This window comes from Vanellus vanellus, assembly GCF_965231255.1.
Source record: "Vanellus vanellus genome assembly, chromosome: 4".
Lineage (NCBI taxonomy): Eukaryota > Metazoa > Chordata > Aves > Charadriiformes > Charadriidae > Vanellus > Vanellus vanellus.
The window spans coordinates 50,348,467-50,371,966 of NC_138909.1; the positions used below are offsets into that span (position 1 = coordinate 50,348,467).

The window sequence follows — 23,500 nt, forward strand, 5'->3', positions numbered from 1 at the left end:
AGCTGTTTCAGGAATATTAATTATTTTTGTTGTATCAAAGTTTTAAATTTATTCCTCCACTGGGGTATTGGGAATGAGATGGATGAAGTCTAAAGCATGGTTTCAGATTGTCTTTCAGGCACCCCAAGCCCCAGCAAAAAAAAATAAATAATAATTGTGCTGACATTTTGGAGTCAGTAGGGGTTATTTTCTGGTTATTTTAGCCTGGGGTATGGAAGCTGTGGGCTCCGTTCCCTGCCCCATGTAATCCCTTTGCAACATCACTTGCAGTCAGATTCTTAAAAAGCTTCTTGATGCCTAAAGACAGAGGCTTAAGGGGGATCTGAAGGTGTTTAGGCACCTGGATACTTTTGAAAACATTGTGTGCCACCTCTGTAATCATCCGTCTCCCAGAACTTCCCACTGGTGAAAAGCTGCAGGAGGGATTTTGCTGCTTTATAGGTGTATTGGAAGGAGAAACGCCCACAGTCTGGGAGATGTTGGAGCCTACAGAGGCACACATAGGATTTTTCAATAAGGAAGTGAGGATGGAAGAAGTGGAGGATTTTTGTCTGCTGTGTCTGATAAGTCCAACCTGAGCTGGATGCTTGACACTGGGCTTAGGCACAGCCCGGTTTGGAAGAAGGTCTCTTTTTCCACATCGGAGCTGATTCAGGCCCAGAGAGAGTTCAACCGAGTCTCTAGACAGTCTGTGATGAGAAAGCCATGGTGTATCTGGGAATTAATCCTTGGTGTCAGTACATAACCCAGAAAAACAAGATGAGGAGTAGGAGGTCTTCAGCCAGGTCTCTCTAACCTGGTAGGAAACCCGCCCACGACGAGCCAGCGTCCCACATCTGAGTCAGAATTAAGGCTGCTTTGGACTTCAGTCTGCAGGAGAACAGAAGGACGTGTAAATAGTTTTGGCTCTGGATCACCTGGATGGTGACGTCCTTGGGACAAAGACCTTGACTTCTTTGTGGTGAAATGGCTGGGAAATGTTACAAAGAGTTGTTTTACACATCATCCCTCGAGATGTAGCGTGCAGTTGAGCTCTCATTCTGGTACAAGTTGTAGTGATTTTATCAGAATCCATGGCATGAATATGACCATGTAGGTCAAGTCCTGAAGGTTTGCCTCAGTCAACACTGTCTTTGAAGTCAATGAGGCTGAAGTTATTGCCTGATAGGAGTAGTAGTCCATCTGGGATTTCTCAGATGAATGAACTTTAATAATAAAAATGATGATACAAATATGTAAAATATAAAAACAATATTGTCAGCCACTTACTTTGTTTCTGGTTCAGGGGGTTTATATGTTTAGTCTTGAATGTTTTTCACATTGATTTTGTGTATCAAGATTTAATGCTGTCAGGAGCCACTGAATAAAAATATTTAGTAACGATAATAATAGAGGGTCTAATTTCATAATCCTAACAAAATAGGTAAGATGGATGTTCAGACTACTTCTTGGCTTGGATTTAGGGGTTCTCCTGCTGCCGATCACATTGAATCAGTATTGAGACAGCTTAGTTTTCAAGGAGTCCTTCATGCTGATGTATATCAAAGAAGAGATCTAATAAACAATAACATCAACAGTAACAATGTTTCTCTCCAGATATAAAAGTGTGGCTATTGAGGCAGCTTTTTTTCTTGTCGTTTGTTTAGTCTGTTTGGTGAATTCTGCCAGGTTGATTTTTATCCTGTGCAGGGAGTAATTTGCTGTAAGAGCGGATGCATCAGCCGAGTCCTGTTTGAAAGTAAATAATAAATAATTGTAACAGTTAATCTAAGGAACAGACGTCTCCACAGTTTATTTTCCAGTTGGTTTAGTTTAGTTCGGTCCAGTCTCTTTCTGGCATGATTTGCATCCAAACCGGGAGATCAAAACAGTGTAGCCGACCCCAACCTCTCCCTCACTGCCTCCACGGTAGGTTTCAACGGATGGGGCTCTTTCCGTGGGAAAAGGGGTGCTTTGGCACGGACGGGTTGCGGGGTGCATTGGGGTGGGGGGCTGCGGGGATGGAGGTCTCCACCCCCGTAGCTTACGGGTCCTACGTGTGCTCCGGAGGGTGCGGGTGGGGGGATGCTCTGGGGCACAGCGGGGCACAGGGGCACCACTGCCCCGGGGGGCTGCGAGGCGCCGGAGGGGCGGCGGGGGGTGGGGGTGGGGGGCACACACACGGAATCTAGAGCGCTCGGGGGCTCCACTGCCGTGGGGCGCAAAGCGGATGAGGGAGAAAGGGGGAGACAGCGCAGGGCGGTCTCCGCCGCTCCGAGGCGCACACGGAGCTCGGCGGGTCGCCGATTTCCCCCTCCCCACACCCTCCGCCGCTCCCGCAAAGGGTTAAGGGGAGCGGGCCGGCGGGGAGGGCGGGGGCTCCCGGGGATTGGTGCGAAGTTTGGAGCGGGGCGGCACCGCACCGCCCTCCTCGGCGGCTCGGCCCCCACAGCCACAAAGCCCTGCAGGGAAAGTTGCTTTATCGCTTGTTTCTCTCGCCCCGGCTCTCCCCCCCCATTCCCTCCCCCCCCCTTCTCCCGCACCCCCCCCTCCCCTCCCCTTCCCCAGCCCCTTTCCCCTCCTCCCCTCGCTCCTTAAACGGGATTCCGGCTGGGCGAGCCGCGGGACGGCATCACCGGGCATCCCGCTGCTGCGGAGCCCCGGCGGATCTGTCAGGTCCCCACTGTCCCTCCCCGCACACACACGCTCAGCCCGACCCGGAAAGCAGGGAAAATAATTTACAAGGTTTCCCCTTTTTCCCTTAGCTCCTCGCCCGTGGCTCCCTAAGTGGAAAAATCATCGCTGGGGCAGAAGGGGGGTAGTGGTGGTAAAAAGCCAGTGGTCAAGGGGGAGAGCCGCTCCGTGGCGAGGGCACCCCCAAAGCAGCGGGCAGCCCCCCACCCGCCCCCGGGGGGGGGGGGGGGATGAGGTAGAGGCCGGCGGCGGCGGAGCGCCCCGCCGGGCGCCGTGGCCGCGGAGGGCATGAGGCGGCGAGCGGCGGGGATGGGCGCCAGCACACGGTGCTAGAGCCCCGGCAGCAGCCAAGGTAAGTGGCCCCCACGCCACCCCCTACCCCGCCCCGGCCGGGAGACCCCCGCCTGGGTGGGCGCTGGGACGGGGAGACACTAACGCACAGCTGGGAGCCGCCGGGGTTGCCCCGAAGCGGGGGGCAGCACCAGGTGGCATCGCGCCGGTTATCGCCCCCCTTCCCCTCCCCCCCCCTCCCCCCAACCCCCCAGCTCCCCCGGCTTCCCTTCCCCGACCCCAGTTCCCGGCTGCGAATATCCCGTTACCGACCGCCGCGGGGCTGAGCCGCGCTGAGCCCCGCCGGGCCCCGCGTCCTGCCCCGGGGGGAGCCCCCTCCGCCTGCCCGGCCCCGCCGGCCGCCCACCGCCCCCGGCGCCCGCCCGCCTGCCCTCCGTACCAGCTCCCCGCTGCAAATTGGGAAGCTAATGGCAAAGCGTCCTTATTTGCTTCGCTGGATGCTGTACACGGGTTGTTGTGTGTCCTGGGGGCACGGAGTGTTTAAACCGGGGAGTTTACAAGGGTGAGGAATTCAGACAGTGTTTAGAGAGTGAGAGTTTTAGGAGGAGAACAGGGTGTAATTAACGTAAACCTGATCTACCCCGGGTTTGCGTATCACAGCGAAGGCATCTTCAAGAATCTGGATAATTAAGTGCGGTTTTGCTTTGGGACGCACCTCTGGAGCACACGGGAACAAGTGGGGCTCGGGGGGAGGGAAGAGGAAAGGAAAAATCAGTGCAGTTCAGAGAAGTTTGGAGTGGAGGAAGGCGCATACCCAGAGCGGAGCCTGTCTGAGGGGCACTGAAGCAGCAACACAAAGTTTTCTGGGCTGCTGATGGGAGAGGTAACATTCCTCCTCCCCCTTCTCCAAGTTCCTCCGCAAATTGTTAACCTGAAATCTTGCTTTATGGCCACTCGCTAGTGTTTTGTTTGCCTTCCAGACTGGTTCTGTACAGAATACCAAAGAATTATGCATTAACTGTAAACTTAGAGGAGCTTACTGGCCTCAGTGGGTTCTTGATTTATATCAGGCTAAAGCAGAAAGGAGGGCAAAGTTTTACTTGCTGAGCACCAAGGAATGAGTTACAAGTACGTTGCTCTTTCATTTGCTGTTTCTGCTCTTACGTCTTCGCAATAGGTTTTAAAACTGCAAAGTTGCGGGTTATTTTTGTTTGTTTGTTTGTTTTCCTCAGTAATTATTTTGCTCTTCTTTTTCTGCCTCCAGGTCTGAGAGGACGGTAGCCCGTAGGATACTGAGGGATCTGGTTTTCAAAATGGAATTGCAGCTTGCGCTCCTTTTCGCGGGGATAATTGCATTTTCGGACTCGGCGAGAGGTAAGGAGACTGCGCTTGCTGCAAACGCTCTGCGACTCGCACCCTTCCCTCTCCTCTTCTGGGCTTGTGCTCTGCAAACACTCATGGTGCCCTCAGAGGGACCCTGAAAGGGAGTTGCTGTTGTTGTGGACTCGTCCCCTGCACGTTGCATATCTGCGCAGGGGTGTAGGCTCGTGCCCACATGCGTTGCCTCCTTACCGGTGTGTTTCGGGGCCATCGGTTTGGATAGAGCGCGGTCGCTCCGGGTTTGCTGAGGTCTCTTAGGCGCAGGTGAACTTCCAGGCGCTTTTCTCTTGCGTGTGTAAAAATACACAGACAATTTTAAAGAAAAGCAACTGCATTCCTCTGTGGATCAGAAATACCTCTCCCCTCCTGTAATCCCTCCAGCCTCTGCCCTGTGTATTCCCACTGGCAAACTAAACAAACACATCCATTAACTTCCTCGGTGACAGACAAATGACAGTTCCCAACAGCAAGAGCGTATTTTAATGTTGGGGCTCCAGCAGTTGATCAGATTTCAATAAACAGGTTACCCTACCAGAGGCAAACTGAAATACATTTACCTGGGACTGCCAGAGGGGGGTGGGGGGGTTGGGGGGGGAAAGCAGTTTCTTTACGGGAAGGTGCTTTAAGCAAAGCTGTGGGATCAGAGTGGAAGGAGCGGTGGCTTTTCCTCTGCTCTCGCCTGTGTGGTACCTTGGTGGGTGCTGTCCCTGGAAAGCCGGAGTGAGAAACCATGCTTTCAGCTCCCCCGGCTCTGGTCACAAAGGAGGGGCTGCATTGTTCCAGGAGAATGGGGGTATGGCTTTAGGATGTAGATCGCTCCAGCTGCAATTCCCAACAGTATCAGAGTTGTGTGAATTGTTGGAAGACCTTTAAATCACGCAGTGCCATGGAGTTAAAAAAGAAAAGGTTTAAACTTGCCCTTCGCTTGGGCCAAAACTTGCCCTTCGCTTGGGCCGTAACTTGCCAAAAATAAACCTTTGGGGGTGAGGGTGGGAAAGGAGAAGGGGGCACATTACTCTGAAAGCCCTAAGTTTGGTTAGTGCATTGCTTCTTATTTTTTCCTCTTTCTTGGCATCAGCTCCCAAGCAAATATTTTATGGAGGCAAAAGCACTATAAAATGATTCGGCTGGAAGCTGAATGAAAAAGAAAACAGTATATAGGCTGTAAGTCCTGCAAGTCTGAATTCCAGGCAAGGTTTACAATGGAGACTCAGTTTAAGTTGTAGGCAATGGGCAGCAGTGTATGAATTAAGATGACCTCATGGATGTATATTATTGCAATGGACCTGAGAAGCTGGTGGAGTTCCGGAAAAGATCTGAAGTGGGCAGGAGAAGACAAAAAGATTTTTGTCTCTGTTGTGAGCCGAGTATCGTCTGCTTTACTGGTTGACCCTGTTTAAATTTGGTTTGCACATGTCTTGCTCGTACTCTTTTGTTGCCCTTGGAAAATGAAGTCCTGTGGGCTGTTGTTGTGTGAAGAAGTGACAGAAAATTAACAGCCGTAATTTCAGGACATTGTCATTTTTCCTATGGAAAGGTCTTTTTAATGTAACTTTGATAGGATCATATTGGTAATTTGGTTATTTGAGCTCTTTTCAGAGCTGGAAAAATCCATCCTGCAAGTGGATTGAGAGATGGTCCTGGTTATTTAAAATGACATAGAGAGTTTAAAAACCAGAGCTAAACCCATGAAAAGTGTAATTCGTTCTTGTGCTCATACTAAGAGAGGGAAAGTGAAGAAGAAAAAGGTGTCGTTGCTGTAACAAAAAATATAAATAGACAAAACCCTAACATTTAAATCCTGCTTTGGACCTCTTGAAGGTAAGAGTATTCTCGATAGCAAAGCATGTAGATGAAAGATCAAACTTGTAAGTGAGCAGAGGTGAGACACTCTCCAGCATGTTGCAACCTTCTGTTGTGCTGTTGAATATCCCCAATTATTAGATGTTTACATTGGGATAATTTCAGATTCTCGGAAAAATGCCTGGTTGTTAACGTGCTTGTGGATTTTTTCCGAATGTATCATACGGTGGGTTCGGCCGCTGGAGATGTATAAATGTTACCTGTTTCAGTCGCTTGGGTTTTATAGACAGACCTTTGGCCAAATCTCAGCCTGAAGTCGTGAGGCTTTACTCCAGAGGAAGAAGGGCTCTTTGTTTTGGCCAAACAGTGTTTAATATCTGTATCCTGATTGCAAATTAGACGTGTGTGGCCAAAAGCGTGCCAACGCCTCCTAATCTGAGGCATCAGAAGTTAAATAGGTGCTCGCTGGCCTGCAAACAAGTGAGGAAGGTGGCTGAGGAGGCTCTCGGTGAAAGTGCTGGTCCTTCTCTTCTACTCGTATTAGGCAAAAGTGGCTTATGCTGGAATTAGGATATTAATTTGGAGCTGGCTGATTGCGTGCCCCGTGTTCGGGAAAGGGCTGTGCCGTAGTGCGTTTGCACAAGGGGGCAGAGTTAAGTTGCCCACACGCTCCGGCTTTGATATTTCCTGACAGTTGAGTGCTCAGCGGCAATCTTGCATTAAATGTTGCGTTGTTTTATTTTTACATCTTTATTTAGGTGATACCTTTTAAGGTGAAGGGCCCCACAGTGATGACTGACTGGGCTAATGCGGCAACTTTCCCTCCTCCCCAGCAAACGGGGGCATTTGTCCAGGTTTGGAGCTGTGCCTACTGCCTCTGTCCTTTCTTGTGACCCAATGTGTCACATCGCCAATGTACAAAACACTGCAAAAAGGGGGATATATTAGGAAACCGAGATAGACACTTAAGAAAGAGGCAATACGTTCAAAGTATCCACACAAAGCAGAGAACAGGTCTGATTTTAGCAGTCCAGGTGCAGAACTCGCTGTGTCTGGAGGGATGAAGGATGAGGTAGCTCTGGCTACGTTTGAACCAATGCTTTCGGGGCTGAAATTTAAAGGTTTTGGCTAAGGGCTGGTCTACACCTGCAAGTGCACTGGAATAACCCTTCCAGAAAACTTAATCTGGAATAACTCCTCCAGTGACCAATCTTATTCCGGGCTAAGGATCTCCTGGAGGGAGCTTGTACTGAAAAAGTCCTTCTTGAGAACTATTTTGGTAAATATCCAAGCCCCTTCTTTCCCTTGTGGGTGAACACAAGAACTTCTGTGTGCACAAAATCCACTCTTTGAGAACAAAACCTGTGTGCCGTGGTTTTCTAAGAGGGACTACACTGTCTGACTGACAGGCAGGGCGTAGGGCAGCAGCTTCAGCCCGGTTTGCCAGCTGCACCCATTAGCATCAGCCCTGAATCTGGGCTAATAGTGCAGGTCTGGTGGCTTGTCCTTCGTGTCACTCCGTTCCTGTTCTCTCCAAGCAGTCATAAAAGTCCTCATAAAAGTCCTTAGTGTCCTGCCCTGGCCCTCCTCCGCGGGGACGAATGCCATCTTGGGTCACTAACCTTTAGTGACTATGTCCTGCAGCAATGCAGCTCCTACTACTCCACACCTCCGGTCGGATACAGGTAATACAATCTGATATTTTCCTGCCTATGTTATCTCAGTGACACACAACGCAATATTTGTTCCAAATCTGTCAACTTGCCATCGTATTCGCGTTGGTGACCGTATATGGTAACGTTGGGATGTGCTTGGCTTGGTCCCGTGGCTTAAACAAGATTTCGTATGGTATGTTTAGAAGTTTTTGGTAAGAGCAGTAACAACCCTCCTTTTAGCGAGTAAACTGATATTGTGCTGGAAACTAATTAGTTTGGATGTTGATTTCATTTTCGGTGCATTGCGTAGGGAGGGGAAGAACAGGACCTTGATTGCTTTCTGCTCTGGCACTTCTCTGTGTGACGCTTGGCTTACAAACCTGGTTGATGCCTGCTTTACAGGGAATTTGCTGATGGGGCCACCTCAAAATTCAGCGGTTTCATGCAGAAATAATGTTATGTGCCATTTTTGTTTCTGTGAATATTGGAGAACAGGGAATAGGACCCTAGAAAGCTTTTTTTTTTTCTTTCTTTTTTCCTTTCTCGGGAGATGAGTTCTTCATTCTGGTGAACATATTTACCATTCTATAACTTTCGGGTTTATAAGAGTGAACGGTAGTAAACATGGAAAAAATAAATAATGATAATGTAAGAGAGATGATTGTTGGCTTCTGGTTTACTCCTTTATTCTTGTTGAATGGTCATTACCAGATATAACGATTAGGTAATTTCTCACTTGTGAAACAGAAGCATGTTCAGATCTAACAGCCTGATTTAGGTTTTATGTAAGTCACTGCACATCTTCTGGTTAAGTTTGGGGCATTTTTTGGATCATGCTCTTGGTGAACTTGCTCATGAATAATCTGTCAGCATGACTTGTACCTGGAGTCAACATGACGATCTAAGAAAATCCTGCTTATTTTTTTAAACCCTGGTTCCTCCCTTCTTCTGAGGCCCTCGGCCGCTTTAAATTGTGGCTGCGTTTAAACATAAAATACGGTGTGCGTCATACTGGAAAATTAGCGTTGGTTTAATTTTTTTTTTATTAGGAATATTAAAAAACTCGGCAAATTGCTCTAATACGTTTAGACTTTCCTTAAAGTTCTTATAACTTTGTTTTTCAAGTCAATATGTTTCTTTGACCTTCCTTAAAAGACTCAAGCAGTAAATTAAAAGATGTCTTTTCTGTGATGACCTTGTACACAGCAAAGGCTAGACTCCAAAGTCTGACAGAAGAAACTTTCATGTGCCATGAGGTGCTGCTCGAGAAATTACAGGAAAATGGTTCTTTCAGGAAAAAAAAGTAATTCAAAAACAAAAAAGCAAAAGTGACACTTGTTAGCAAGTAGGAACCTGCTTTTCAAGGCTTGGGAGCATTGGTACTAATTTATTAGCTAAAGGTAAAGTTTTTTATCTGGCATGAATTGGCTGATAGAGCTGATCTTTTCCAATGACACATCTGATAATTCCTTTTTGAGCAGCTGTCTTGCCATGAGCAATGCAGGTACATCTGGGTGCAGAATACTCATTATAGAATAGCGTGAACGTAGTAGAGATGGTCACTGTCTGGCTGTGCATTCTTGTATTGACTGTTGGAAGAGATAAAAATTTCCACTGAAAGGGGAAGATGCAGATGTTGTCTTGTGCCTAGCCTGAATTGGAAAAAAAAACAACCCACACCAACAACCTTTAGTCATAGTGGGAGTAGGATCAGTGCAGCTTTCTGATTTTCCTGAGATATGAAGCTCCTAGTTGTGTCTGCAGTGACTTGTAAAATTGTGCTGCTCAAAGGGTCCGTGCAAATGTATCCCAGCATTACAGGACTCGGTGGAAATGCTCCTCTCTCCCTTTCCTTTCATTAACCTGCTCATTTTGTCTTGTTTCAAGGAGTTTGTCTTTCACCTGACCTCTTCCTGTGTTTTCTGGCGGGCTGCTCAAGCTGAAATGCATTCAATCTTGTTTTGAACATTTAATTTGGATTTATTTCTATTCCATTTCTTGTTCTCTGTAATCAGTCTTGACTTGGAGTTTTCTCTAATAATAATGCCTCCATACGTATTTAGCTGCCTTGATCTGTCCTAATCTTTTGTACCAAGCTGGAACATTTTTGGTCATATAAAGGACTCTTTTTTTTTTTTTTTTTTTTTTTTTTTTTTTTTTTTTAAAAAAAAAAGAGTAGAGCCAGAGTGAGTATAGAAGTTGTGAAGACCGCAGTCTGTTGAAAGCCTATTGAGTCTGGTGCTCTTTCGTAGCAGCTGTGGTACTAAGGTAAACGAAAAATATTTCCAAAAGTAAGGTTGAATAATCTGATCCTGTTGCCCCGATTTCATATAAGATATGCAGCTGCAGCCCATGCCGGTTTTAACAGGTTAGGACCTGATTCGGAGCCTGTGAATGTTGGTGCTGTGACTCCTACTCACTCCCATGGGCTTTCGATTCATCCTTCATCACGGATTATCTGTGATATTGATCTCCGTATGGATCCCTCGCATACGACAGCAGAAGAGACGTGGGCTAAGCCTGGTATTTTGGATCCTGCCATTTGCTTGCTCAACCAGATAGGTCGGGCTCATTTTTTTTTTTTATTCTAGAAACTCATTGCTTCTGCCCACCGTGAGCTCTGGCTGGTGGCTAGAGTGTAAGCTGTTGGGGATGAAGGCAATGTGGAAATTCTTTGCTTTAACTTTGGGTCACCACAGAGGGGTTTTATCCGCAAAGAAAGGGTGCCATTCTGTGGGCGGTGTTGCTAGGTGTGGAGGGGCTGAAGACTGGCCCGAGTGTTGTTTAACACGTTAATATATGCCGTTTGCTGCTGAATCCATTCACATCTCTGATTTTTCTTTTCGCCCCTTCTGAGTCAAATAAACATGGGCTGCGTGGAGTTTGGTTGGTTGCCCTGATTACACAGTCTCCCCATTGTATTGCAGTAGAAACACAGTATCCAGCAGTGCTGCGAATAACCTAATGTTTTTATTTCATCCCAACCACTCCAATTTTCAGGAAGAAATCCAGCCAATAACTCCAGGCTACTTCTTCCATTAAGTGTTCAAACTTAATTTTGAGCTTCACTAAGGGAAGAAAAATGTAAATTGGGAACAGAGGCTTTTCAGAGCAGGTTAATGTTTCTCAGGACCGCTGCACCTCTATTCTCAGCATCTCTCCAAGTGGCTTCTAGCTTGATGGGACCCAAAATCATTTCTCCTTACGTCTGGTAAATTTATTTCATGAAAGATTTACACAATCTTTGGTATCCTGTCAAGTGATTGAGAAGTAAGTAACACAAGAGGTGTCATACCCTAGATGCCACTTGGGTGGTGCTGACTTTGGTGGGTATTTTAGCAGCTGTCGGTATTTGAGCACGTTAGAAAAAAAACGCAGGAACAGCAGACAAACGCAGAAATGCAGACTTAAGTTGTGCAATAGGCATTTTTTAAAAAATTCATATTCTCCTTGCTGGGTTTACTGGCACGTGCCCAGTGAGCGAATGACTGTAAGAATTTGGTACTGGCGTTGTGCAGACTCTTTGTGGCAATTGCGGGCTTGCTAGTTCTGGCCAGAACAAGATATTCGGGAGAGGGAAAAAGCTGGAGGAGGACGTGGAGGGAAATGTAAGCATTAGCCAACCTCCAAGAGAAAATTTCGGCCGGATTAGTATACTGCTGCTCTTGAGGCCTGGTGAAGCCAAGCCTCGGGAGAGGATCTTGAGTGGGCAGCGTGTGTGCTCTGAAGAGGATGTTGACAGGTGGCTTTTCCGAATCTGTGCTGTGTTTCTCTCTTCACCTGTGTCCTCCCAGGTGCCCCCAGGTCATTAGGTGGAGGTGTGATGCTTAATTGGCTTTTGACCAATGTGTGACTCTGAGTATAAGCATTCTATTGTAAAAGGGGAGTTTTCCTTGTAGTAGCTAGTATTTTACTATCGCCCTGCATAGATTTAAATCTTCCTTTTTCTAGACAGAAGTGGATGGGGTGAGGCCATATCAACCCCCAAAGAGGGAGAAGGGCCAGTTACTCAGCCCCACCAGCCTCCCAAAGCTGAACAAGCCAAACTACTGGAGTTAGGCTGCAGCAGATGCTGGAGCACTGTGAACTGGTTTCTTTTCCTCCTTTTTCTTCTTGACTAATAGATTTGTGTAAGTTGGAGTAACTGAGGAAGCTGTTTTTCTCAGTGGTTGTTCTTACCTAAACAGCTCTGTTAACACTGGTTAAGCAATGACAAGTGTCAGACGAGTTACAGGTGTATGAACTGCATGTCAAGGATGGAGGGGTTAATGAATAACAGGGTAAACCTCTGGACATTGTGGAATATATCTCCAAGAATACTGCAGGATCTATGTGGAAGAAAGAACGCTTGTTTGGTGTCAACCAGTTGATGTAAAACTGGCGGATAAGGCTCCTTCAGAGTGTGGATACCCTTCTGAGCGAGGATGTTATGAGCTGTCTCACTCGCCTCCTGGTTGGATCATAGTCTTTCATGTTCTTCTTCAGATTAGCACACCATTTTGGTGGCAATCACAGTGTCTCTTCAGCCAGACAAGTAATATTAGGAAGCATTTAATGTATTTTTGGGCAGTTTAAAGTGGGAAACTGGGAGAGGAGTTGCCAGCTCCACCAGCACATGGAGATCAGGCTCTGTGCTCTGATAAGTCATTTCATATTTTAATATTCAGGGTCGGATATTGCTCTCCATTACAAAGGTGATAGTCCCTTTAGGTTCCATGAGTTGTGGCTGAATAGCTGCAAGTATGATTTAAACTTATAATCCTCCCAGACAGCAGAAACTGGGGTTAGACCAGGTTGTGTTTCAGTTCTGTACAGTGTGGCACTGAGCCACGGGAAGGTTCATCGTGATCTGCAATAGTTAATATAAAACTAGATTAACAGATCAGAGCTGATGAGTATCTTTCCTCCTCCTGGTATTCTCAACCAATCAGAAATGCAGTATTGCCGGGGTTAATTTTGTTAAGGGCTAATGAGAGTGGAGCTTTCAACTTAATCATGGCTGGGACAGGTGTTTACTTTTCCTTGACAGGTTTTATTGACAAGGAATCGTAAACCTATTAGGGAGATATTTGCATATGCAGGAGAACTAGCTTTGGACAGTTGATTTCTAATTGCCAGATTTGTTATCTGAAAATGTTTGCCACTGCTCTCGGCACACATCTATTGTTTCTGGGGTACAAAGAGACACAGAGAAGTGGTAGAGGCTAGTCAGAGCATTTTGCTCAGGGGCTGGATAAACCCTAAGGTAGGGACGGGTCAGTGTTTTATCTAGACCAGGGCAAGGTCCTGCTCATATCACTACAGCAGAATGCTTTTCCTGATTCCCTGCTTGCTCAAACAGGGGTAGGCCTAGGAATTTGGAGGATTTCAAGGAATATTTTGTGATAGTGCAATATACAGCATTAATCCTGGCATTGGAACTTCACTGGAAAGACCAGGGTAGTCATTCTTTGCAACTGGTACAGCAGCCTCAGGATATTTAATTTGGAGTTCAATTCAGGGATCTTCTCCCCGTGAGTGCTCCTCTTGGGAGGAGGATTGTAGATTCACAGGGATGGGAATCTCTCCCTTTTCCCCATGTTTTACCACTGATTCCAAGGAAGAAACCAGCAAGGTGCTACTCAAGAGTAGCCACAGCAATAGAACTGTCTATTTATAATTATTACTATTTATTGTGAGTTTCCAGTGAAGAAGAAAAATATAAAAAAGAGACCCAAAAAGTGCTCAGCATAGGCAGCGTTCCTATTCTAGACAGTGTCAGGAGAAAAAGCTTGTCTTTCTGAAGACCACAGACTAGCTAAGTGGAGTTTGAGGCTTATTTTTCTTTTATCCTAGAAAATCCAATAAATCCAGTAAATTCTTTCAGTGTGGTCTTCCAAGAGTTTTTCAACTTTGTCTGACTCACAGATTATTTGAGTGCCATTATAGACTAGGGGTCAAGCAAGTTAATTCCCAGAACAGTATGCTGCCCTGTTTTCAAACTGTGCTAATCAGGGTTTTGAGTCAAAGCATGGTAGTTTGCTTAGTGAAATTATTTTCCTGTTAGAAAATTACAAATAGGCTCTGACTATTCGTATTGGCTTCAGTCACCGGAGTGCTTGCATCGCTCGCGGAGCAAAGCCCCCAGGGATGTACTCACCGTTGGTCAGGGTGGGGGCTCATTTCCCAGCTCCCAAGATTGAACTCATGGAAACAGGCTGAAACCTTATAAAAGCAAGTAATTGTTACGGCTGCATTGATACCTCCAGCAGGACCGAGGGAGGGCTGCATGGAGCCCATCTGAGCTGTAACATGAATGTCCTTTCCCAAAGGAGACGTTTGGTGGAGTTATTCAGTTACCTCTCCCCCTCACCTTTCTGTAATTGACTCTTGTTTACTTTTTTCCTCCTCCTTTCCCGAAGTTTATTACCACCGTTTAGGCAGAGGAAATGAATTAACGTAATTTACTGTTTTTTAGAACAAGACACATTCCCCGCATGTACGTGTACACACGCTCACAGTTGCCCTCCCAGTGCTGTGCAGAAGAGCATGTTTACAGAGTCTGAGTCCATTTAGGGAGAACAATGTCCTGATTATGGAGGGCAGCCTTTTATTCCCAGAAACCTGAAAGAACCATTCGCTTTAAGCAGCTACTGCCCCTTGAAGGTACAGGCGGTGCGAGCTGCTAGAAGGATGGAATAAATCTGTTGTAGACACAAACCAGCAGCATTGTTCTCTGCGGAAGCTGAATTAGGGGTGGGGGTGAGAAATCGTCTCGGGACAAACCAAGTGCCGGGTTTAAGATCTACCAGTGCGTGGAGAGGTGTTGTAGCTTCCAATTTAATTTCCAAGTAATAGCTGTGAGACTAAAGGGGGAATTCTTTGGTGTTTCCTGAGCTGACAAGGTGCTGGGGAGGTTGGCTGGGAAGAAGATGATAACTGAACCTGTGAGTGTTTTTGGATAGGCTGAGTTGGGTTGAAAGGTGCTGTTATGTACGAAATGCCGGTCATTTCTAATTGCAGTCATGCACCTGTGCCTGGTAGATAATGCTGGAGATGTCATATGGAGCATTTGCTTCACATGATGTTGGGAAAGGTCAAGCACTTGATTTCTGTCCTGCTAAGTTGTGTCATTAGTGGCACAAATAGGACCCCCCCCTTCCTCTGCCCAACTACAGCCGCTTGGATCCTGACAGTAAATGCTTCTCAGGTGTGATCTCATGGCAGCTGAAGATGACTGAACTTGACCCTACCACCGTCCTGTCCTTGTCCTGCTCTGCTCCCAGGCTTGTAACTCCATTGTGCAAGTATGAGAGCTGTTCAATCTTGCTGTTGAGTGTTTTGGGGAGCTAAGCTGGGCAGGAAGCCAACCTGGAAAAAATGTGATGAGTTAAATTGTTATAGGAGCATGACCTGAGCTCGTGGGATATTGCAGTGTGACCACGGGCAGCAAGTCCTATCCATTCCCACTTGTGGCAGGAAGGCTCAGTACTTTGGAGGCCTGAGCATTTACGTGAACATTGATAAAATGACCCTTTAGGAATGTAAAATGCAGCAGGGTCCACGCTGCAAAATGTAGCACTGCCCGGGAGCAGTGAATGTGAAGACCGGAAAAATCAGATTTGGATCCTGGGTTCTCCCTGCAAAACAGTGTATATTACCCTGGTAGAAACTTCTCGTCCAGAAGTGGTTTGGGCCATTCTGAACAGGCAGTAATTATTCCTCGTTGACTTTTGCTTTTGGTTAAGCTCAGTTAGAGGGTAGCGCATCGCTGACCCTTCTGCGTTGGGAGATGCTAGCTTTCACACTCTCTATCATGACAATTTTCTGTTTGTCTCCATTTTCCCTTGAAATTGGAGTGCTTTACAGGGGGAATGGGAATCTTCCTTCCTCTGCTTTTGGCTTGTGAGGGAGAAGGATGATTTAGGGAGATGGGAAATGGCAAGTTAATGTTGGCCCTCCTGCGGCATTGCCTGCTGCAAGGAAGGAGCTACTCCATCGGGAGCACAGCCGGCAGCAAAGACGGCCTGGAGCCAGCGCTGCTGGTGATCAGGTTCCCTCTGGTCCCAGCACAGTGCACATCAACCCCAGTATCAAGGTTGAATGTGGTGTGTCACCCAGGCCTGAGGGGGAGCCAGGTTTCCCTGCCAACCTTGTCTTCATCTGTATGTGGACTTCTGACTACTGACACCGCTTCAGGGGGCTGCAAAAACAAGGCAGAGAAAAAAAAATTGTGCAAAATAGTTCCCACGGGCGAAAATATTTTTCCAGGGGAATGGAGCCAGTAGGCCGAACAGGTAAAGCCACAGGGCTGCATTAACAATGCTTTTAGGGGTTTTCTGGAGGAGGGGTGTTTATGTTGGCCTGTGAGAATGCGGTGGGTGAATTCTGTGCAGGGATGATTGACGCATATCTAACGTGATGAACCATGACCCTGCACCCTGGAGAAACTCTGGGTTTTGCTGTGGCTTTTTCTTGCCCATTGATCCAGTTATTTGTAGAGAGGGGAAGATCCTGGTGCATGCCCCAGTACACGCGTGAAGGCTGCTGGAGTTACTCTGCATTGGAAGACTAAATTCTGGTACATTCAGGAAAATCAGAACGTGGTACTAAATAATTATAACTATCCCAAGGCAGCAGGGATGTGGTGGGGTTTTTTTGTTTGCTTGTTTTTTTTTGTTTTTTTTTTTTTTTAAATATCCTTTAAAATCTGCCAGATCTTCTCAGGCCTGGACAATGCAAGAGGGGCAAGCGCTGGTTCCCATGCTGGCTCATGGACTGCAATAAGGGAAAGAATAGGGCAATAAGAACCGCTCCAGGGTCCATCCCTGTGTCTGTGTCGCCACGATGACTTTCTGCTGAGAGCGTGAGGGTATGCAGTGATCTGTGGAAAAATGTGCATCTTGGCAGCAGTCCCTGATTCAAAATATCTGGGAAACACTGCGCCGGGAGGTTGAAAACACATCTTTGGGGTTTCTTTCTCCAGAAGTAAAAACAGCATCAAACTTCCACTGAGACAAGTGTTTGAAAGAAAAAATGTGCAATGCAGAATTAAAAGGGAACAACTTAGTTATCAGATACTAATTGAAATAACAGGAGAAAGGAACAAGCCTGAATGAATCTTAATAACCTCTTGGTTTGGATCTTTTTGTTCAGGTGCTTACAGGCGCTTTCCCTTCTACCTCTTCAAGAGTAATGCAGATACTGTACTAAATGCAAAAAACCCCAACCAGCAAACCCAATAACTTGTCTGAGGGAGATGAAAAATGCACCAAAGTAATTGAATGAGCTTCCTGCTGTAAGTATCTCAGCCTTAAAACCAGAGCAGGGCCTTCTGTCTGTGGCATGTGTTGGAGGGTATTTTGCTACAAGACAGATATTAAGGCAGAGCTGGAGGAGGACTACAACATCTAAAATATTTAATATTGCTTGTGGAGAGCAGGTCAGCAAATGAGCAATGGTTTTGGTTGATACAATGAACACAGAATAAGGCAAAGTTGTTATTATAGCTGGTGTGATTTTTTTTTTTTTTTTTTTTTTTGGTATTGGGGTTAGTTGCTGGAAGTCCTAATTGTACCAAAGCCCTGTTGTTTTGTTAAGAGCTGTCAGACCCAGAATGACAGACAGGCAGCTACAGCCTTAACTGCAAGGTACTAATAGCTCTTTGTATACAGACTTCATGCTTTCATCTGACAGAGACTCCCTCTGAAAACCAGAGCCATCCTTCAGCTGAGTTTTATTTTACTTGCCTAAACCTGAGAAAGGTGAGATCTTGTATTTACCTACAGTGCCCTTTGCAAAGCAGACGTTGCCCTGATACGTATTTCTCACTGCTGCTACAATACAGGTCCACACAACCAATAATCTTGTGCCCAATCCCTGGGCAAATGCCCAAGGCAAAACAGGTGCAAAGGTATCGTTCGTGCACGGGCTGAAGGGCTTCCACCGCAAACCTGACATGGTTTGCATGCGTGAATCACAAGACCAGTCATCCCCTCTGTGCTGGGTACAGAATTCATCATTGACTTTAGGCATTACACCGAGGTTATTATTGATGGAAACAAGCATCAGAAGTCCTCGAATGGAAAAGCGAATTATATTATTCAAGCATTTATTAGTATTATTAGTAGTATTATTGTGTTTTTAGATGTGCCAACAACAAAGTTTGCTTTCTCCCAACTGTTGTTCCACATCCTGCTGGAGCCCACCATGGGTTTCTGTTCCCTCCTGGAAAAGTGCAAAGAAAAGCCAACCTAAAATCTGGGGGAGGGGAAGAGAGTTGAGAAAGGCCAATTTTCACACAGGCACAGAAAAAGAGGTTCTTCCAAAAGATTTCGTTTTGCTTGGAAAGGCTTGTGGTGGTGGTTGAAAGGGCATTTCAATGGAAAAGGGCCAAGCAGCCCTAGGCAGAACCAACACCCTCAATTGAGAAAGATTTTTCAAACAGCAGTACTGTTAAGAAATAATTAAAGTCAAATAAACCACAGAAAATAATGTATGACAGATCTATTTCAATTCATCCTGGTTTGAATCCACTGAAACCCATGTAGCACAACACTGGAGACATGCAAGGGGAAGTACAAAACTGAGTCTTTCAGTGCACTTTTGCAACTACAGAAGTTTCTGATCTCAGACACCATTTTCACCAAGTGTTTAAGCACGTACTTACTTATGAGCACCTGAGGATTGCTTGTATTCAAAGAAACGGTTGCTGAGGACCCATTACACAGTGTATTATGCTTATTTGAAACATGGAGGACCTAAGCATAGGCTGAAGTGGTAGCAATTATTTCTCAAGGATTCTAACAGTTGTTCTTTCCCCTTAAGATTATTTTTCTGGGCTTATGGAAATTGCAAAATAACTCAGCTTTCAGTTGAAGAAAAGAGAAACTAACCCACAAGATGTTAACCCTGATGATTTCGAAGGCTAGATAGAAAATGTGAGTTGCATGCCATCAACCTTGTTGGCTGGCTTGGACACCAGAAGGGAAATAAAGAAAGAACCAAAGCAAGTTTTCCATGACTCCTCTAAACCAGTCCCATTATTCTGGAGCTTGCTTTATGATTTTTGGGGAGCTTGGGATAGGCAGTGCCCCTAATCGTGCTGTCACTTCAGGGCGTGAGCCCAGTTGTGTGGATGCCCTCCACACTTGCAGTTCCCTTTGTTCCTCTGCCTCCCCTGTAATGCTATCTTGGGCAAAACTTGAGGAAAAACAAAACAAAACAAAACAAAAAAACGGACATTTTGGGGGCCCAGCTGTGTCACTTCAATTTTTGCTAGCTGTTGAGGAAGATTTGTGAGGACTCTTTGGGGGATAAAGGGTCAGGTCAGAGGTAGAAAGCCACTCACTCTCTACCGGAGGTGTTTATAATGCCAGGGCAGCTCCCTGTGGAGTGTCCGTCTGTCCGTCCTTTCCTCTGGGGTTGACAAGAGGCAGACGGCGTCTCCCCAGCTGTTCCCTCTTTTACATTATGAATGAGATGCTGAAAAGCAGCCCTTGGCCTTGAGACAGCTCTTCTCTCTCTAGCTCATTGTACCCATCAATTAATGTAAAGCAAAGGGTTTTTATAACTATTTTATAACTTTTTCAAGAGTGGGACCCTCATGCCCTTTCAAAGGGCAAGTCCAGCTCCTCTGTGGCATGGCTGCCAAAATCCACGCACGGTGAGTTATGTGTGAGAACAAACAGGAGTTTTGCTTTTCGTGGAAAAAAATGCTCCCGAACATTCAAATTCTTCCATGAAGAGTTTATCCAAAAAGAGCATCTTTGTTATAAGTGAGGGTGGGGAAAAAAACACCTTTATCCTTCCCCATCAAGACAGTGGTACTTCGTACCAGTGCTGGACATGATCTTCTGTCGTCTTTGATTTCTGATGCACTTTGAAACCTGGTACGAAGAGCTGGTGACTTTGCCTGGATTCTGTTGCTCCCTAATAAGAGCAAGTGGCATTTTGAGTAATTGTTCACCCTTGTAGCTCTTGGCCTGTGCAATGGGTGTGAAGTGTGAGGAGTGAATTATGAAAAATGATTAAAAATCATACGTGGCAGCATATTTCCTGACGGAGAATGGTGAGATGATGGCAGAGGCTTTCAGTCCTCCTTTTACCCGCTTACCCTCTCCTCTTGTACCAACTTCCAGCAATTTTGGCTGTGTGTTTTCTTAGGAACCAGCTTCCACCCAAAGGCTACTGAATTTTTCTTAAATGCCAGTTTCTGTCAGAGCTGATAAGGCAGCAGCCAGCCTGCAAAGATAAGACAGGGTATCGAGGCTTCTTGGGTTTGTCTTTATTTGGATTTTTTAGCAAGTATTTGACACACAGAGAGCTGTCTAGAAACTTTGGGTTTGGTATGTTCCCCCCCTCCCTTCTCTTTGTCGTTGGTCCCAAAATGCTTTTAGGGTGGTTTGGGAGAGGAAAAAAAAAAAAAAAAGTGTGCTAATGGAGCTAGTGAATTAACAGTGTGTACTGAAGGGAACAGGAAAGGTGGGCATCTGGGGCTGGGTGACAAGGGAGGCTCTGGGCTCTGCTCTTTCGATGGCTCCAGTTGGAAAATATTCCCCCCAACCAGAGTTTAAAGGGGGTGAGGAGCACCACCGAGTCACCCTAAACACCCGGTCACTGGCAAAAATGTGTCATGGTTTAGGAAAGCTTGTCATTAATTGTCTTTTCAACTTGCCCCCTACTCCAGCTCCCCCTCTCCCAAAGCTTTATCCCTGTTCGGGCTGCTGGCTTTTGTTAACCTGCAAGGCAATGTTTACACTTGGCTTATGTTAACCAGAAAGGAAACTTCTGCAGCCAAAAATTGATTTACCTGCTGATGCTAATGACTTTGTTTTGGTGAACAAGACGGATGTGGGCAGAAAACATAGCCCATGCCCTTACACAAAGATGTCTTCTGTCGCCCTTTGAGTGCGAGATTAGCATCTGTTTTCAGCCTGAACAAGCCCTTAGTGATGTAAGGTGTCCCCCCATGCTCACGTATTTGCTGTGACCCTGTGGCGTCCCCAGCTTGGCCTCTGTCTGATGCAACTCTGTGGACGGTTGCATTGTGGGCTAGATTAGGACAGAGATCTGGCTGGAAATCCCACCAAAAAAACCCCAGAAAGAAATAAAGTCATGGCACAGCCCTATAGCACTGGATTTTATATACCTGGCTGTTGCTTGTGGCACCCCTGAGGTGGTTTGTACAAAGCATGCTGTTATTCACTGATATTTAATATTCATTGTTTTCTCAGTGGGGTTTCACCATGGCTGGAATTACGATGCCAAACACCAAGTCCCATTTTCAAGTTTCAGTGCAATTTGTGGGCATGCTTTAATTAAGCTTCACAGCACTGCTTGGAGGAACATATTTTATGCCTAGAGTATTGTGCAGGCAACCTCATACAGAGGGTCAGGAGCGGTATGGGAACACAGTGTTTTTGTTACGCGCTTCTGCCCAGCAAATCTTTCTTGCTCTTTAATGTAACCTGTCGCATATGAAATTAATTTCTAACATGCATTTGCTCACAAAGTAGCGTTCTTTGCACCAGAAATCCATAACAGTAGAAGAAACCACCACCAGATGTCTATATTTATAGAAAACTGGCACGTTCTGTCCAGCGATGACAGAATATTTCAGTGTATTTATGAAGTGCTCATGTTTTTAGAAATATAGAAATCCAGTCAATATCAGTAGAACTATTCATCAGACATCTTGCTTTTTTTTTTTTTATTTTAACCAACAGAACATGTTTCTTTAGTTGATGCAGTACCAAAAAACCCCACCTTTCCCTACCCCTCTGTTGCCGCTGTATTTTTTTCTCAGCTTCACAAATCTCTTCATTTTAAAGGGGCATCTCTGGGTTTAAAACAAACATTACTAGAATCTCATGTAACTTTCACTATGTACTTCTATGTCAAGCATTTTTATTTGAGAACTGTTCATAAAGCTGAAAGAATAATTTCCACTCTAGGAGTGGATTATGCAACATTTTTCAGTTTTCAGAATAAGTTTTTTTTTTTTTTGGTAAGACGCCCCTTGTTTGGTTGTTATCATGTAAAGGGTCTCAGGTTTGGATCTGATCGCATTGGGAGTTAAATTTGGATCAAGCCAGAGGTGGTGGAGAGTGCAGGAGCCCTGGCACAGCTGGTGGTTGAAGTGTGAAGCCCATCGGAAATCGTGTCCTCAAGACAGTTCAGTTCTGTTCCAAACTTTCTATGTTAGCAGCTAAACTGAGCCACTTGACTCAGTGTCAAGGTTTTTGCTTATATACCTGATGTAGACATCAGAGTTTTCAGAATTAAAATTTGCAGCAATCTCTGCAGTTCTTGGTGGGATGGTGCTGTTGGAAGACAGGGATGCATACCTGGCAGTACATTAATTTAAGGGATTTAGATAGGTGCCCTTACGTATTATGGTAACAAATGAGAGCTGTACAGAAACGTAAGGAAAAGGGGCTCCCTGTGGGATTTGCTATTGGAACACAATTGCTAATCTGTGCAATCTACTAATCAAGTTAATTGGGTTTGCTCAGGCTGTTGCTCACTCAATTGCTAAGCACAGTAGCTTGAAGGCAATGGGGGTTTGGCCTCCCAATCTTTGCTGCGTATTTGTTTTTACAGAAAATGCCTTTGATATATGTAAGTTATATTTCCGTGCATTACAAATGATAGATTCCTCCCCCATATCCTGTGACAGCCTTCCCTGGAGACAGACAGTCTGTGTTGTTTTAGTGAGATGAAGAAAGATTAACGGGAAAGGTTTTGCTAGTGTTTGCAAAGACTTTCAGCAAAAGGGAAAGGTTTGGATTGAGGATTTAGTGAGAATGAAAAAGCGTTTCTGAAAGCTACTGCCTGCACACAGCCTCCCTCCCTGGCTCCCCCCTCGAGCGGGCAGCAGCCTGGAAGGAGCACCAGGACAGCCCCGCTGAACCCTGCGGGTGCAGGCTTGACACGCACTTGGCTCCCTCCACGTGCTCCTGCTCAGGCAGGACTGATCCCCCCTGCTTCTGCAGGTCTGCAACTTATTCTCCGAGCCAGCTGTGCTGGTGCATTGAGTCTCTGGGTGGGCAAGGAGACCCTGCACTACTGGGGAGTGTGAAAAGGTACGTGTGGGCAAGGTGCTCCAGGGGACCCCCTTCATCCCTCCATGGAGGCTCACCCCACCAGGCACAGGAATGCTGTCCTGAAACACGAATCCAAGGCACCGTGGAAGGTGTTCAGCTCATAGACTAAGTCATCTATGTTTCAGTGTCTGAGCTGCCCTCAAAGTTGATAGAGACAAACTAATTAGCAACTAGGGCATTGAGCTAGTATTGACCAGCTCTCTCCAGACCGTAATGGGAATTAGACACCTAAATTTAGGTGAATCCAAGAGCTGAGTCCTGGCCATATTGAGGTTCCTGGAATAGTTAATGCTGATGCTATATATGATTACTGCTCATCTATCTGCATGCAGTGCCAGTAATTAAAGCCTCCAGGTAATTCACAGGTCCCCACTGAGGGTGTTTTCCCTGCGTTTGAGCCTGGATGAGCTCTAGCGCGCTCCTTAGCTACTTAACATCCTCAGCCAAGGTTAGGCCACCTTCACCCAGAGCCCCCAACCCCTCCCTGCTGGGTGCTGGTGCCTGAGGACACATTGTAGTTCACACTGTCTGGGCAAACTCTGAGGACAGACCTGTGGTACGTTTTGGCCACTATCAGCAAAGTAGCTGTATCTGGGAGCTTCGCAGGCGGCT

General features: G+C 46.1%; 1 protein-coding gene across 1 annotated transcript in view; it reads left to right on the forward strand.

The window, feature by feature from the left end:
- Window positions 1-2,596: 2,596 nt before the first annotated feature.
- Window positions 2,597-23,500, forward strand: part of FGFRL1 (fibroblast growth factor receptor like 1) — a 179,942-nt gene continuing 159,038 nt past the window's right edge. The window contains exons 1-2 of the mRNA XM_082482578.1: window positions 2,597-3,025; window positions 4,229-4,338. Coding sequence (XP_082338704.1) covers window positions 4,278-4,338 — 61 coding nt within the window. The 5' untranslated portion in view covers window positions 2,597-3,025; window positions 4,229-4,277. The remainder of the gene's footprint in view (window positions 3,026-4,228; window positions 4,339-23,500) is intronic.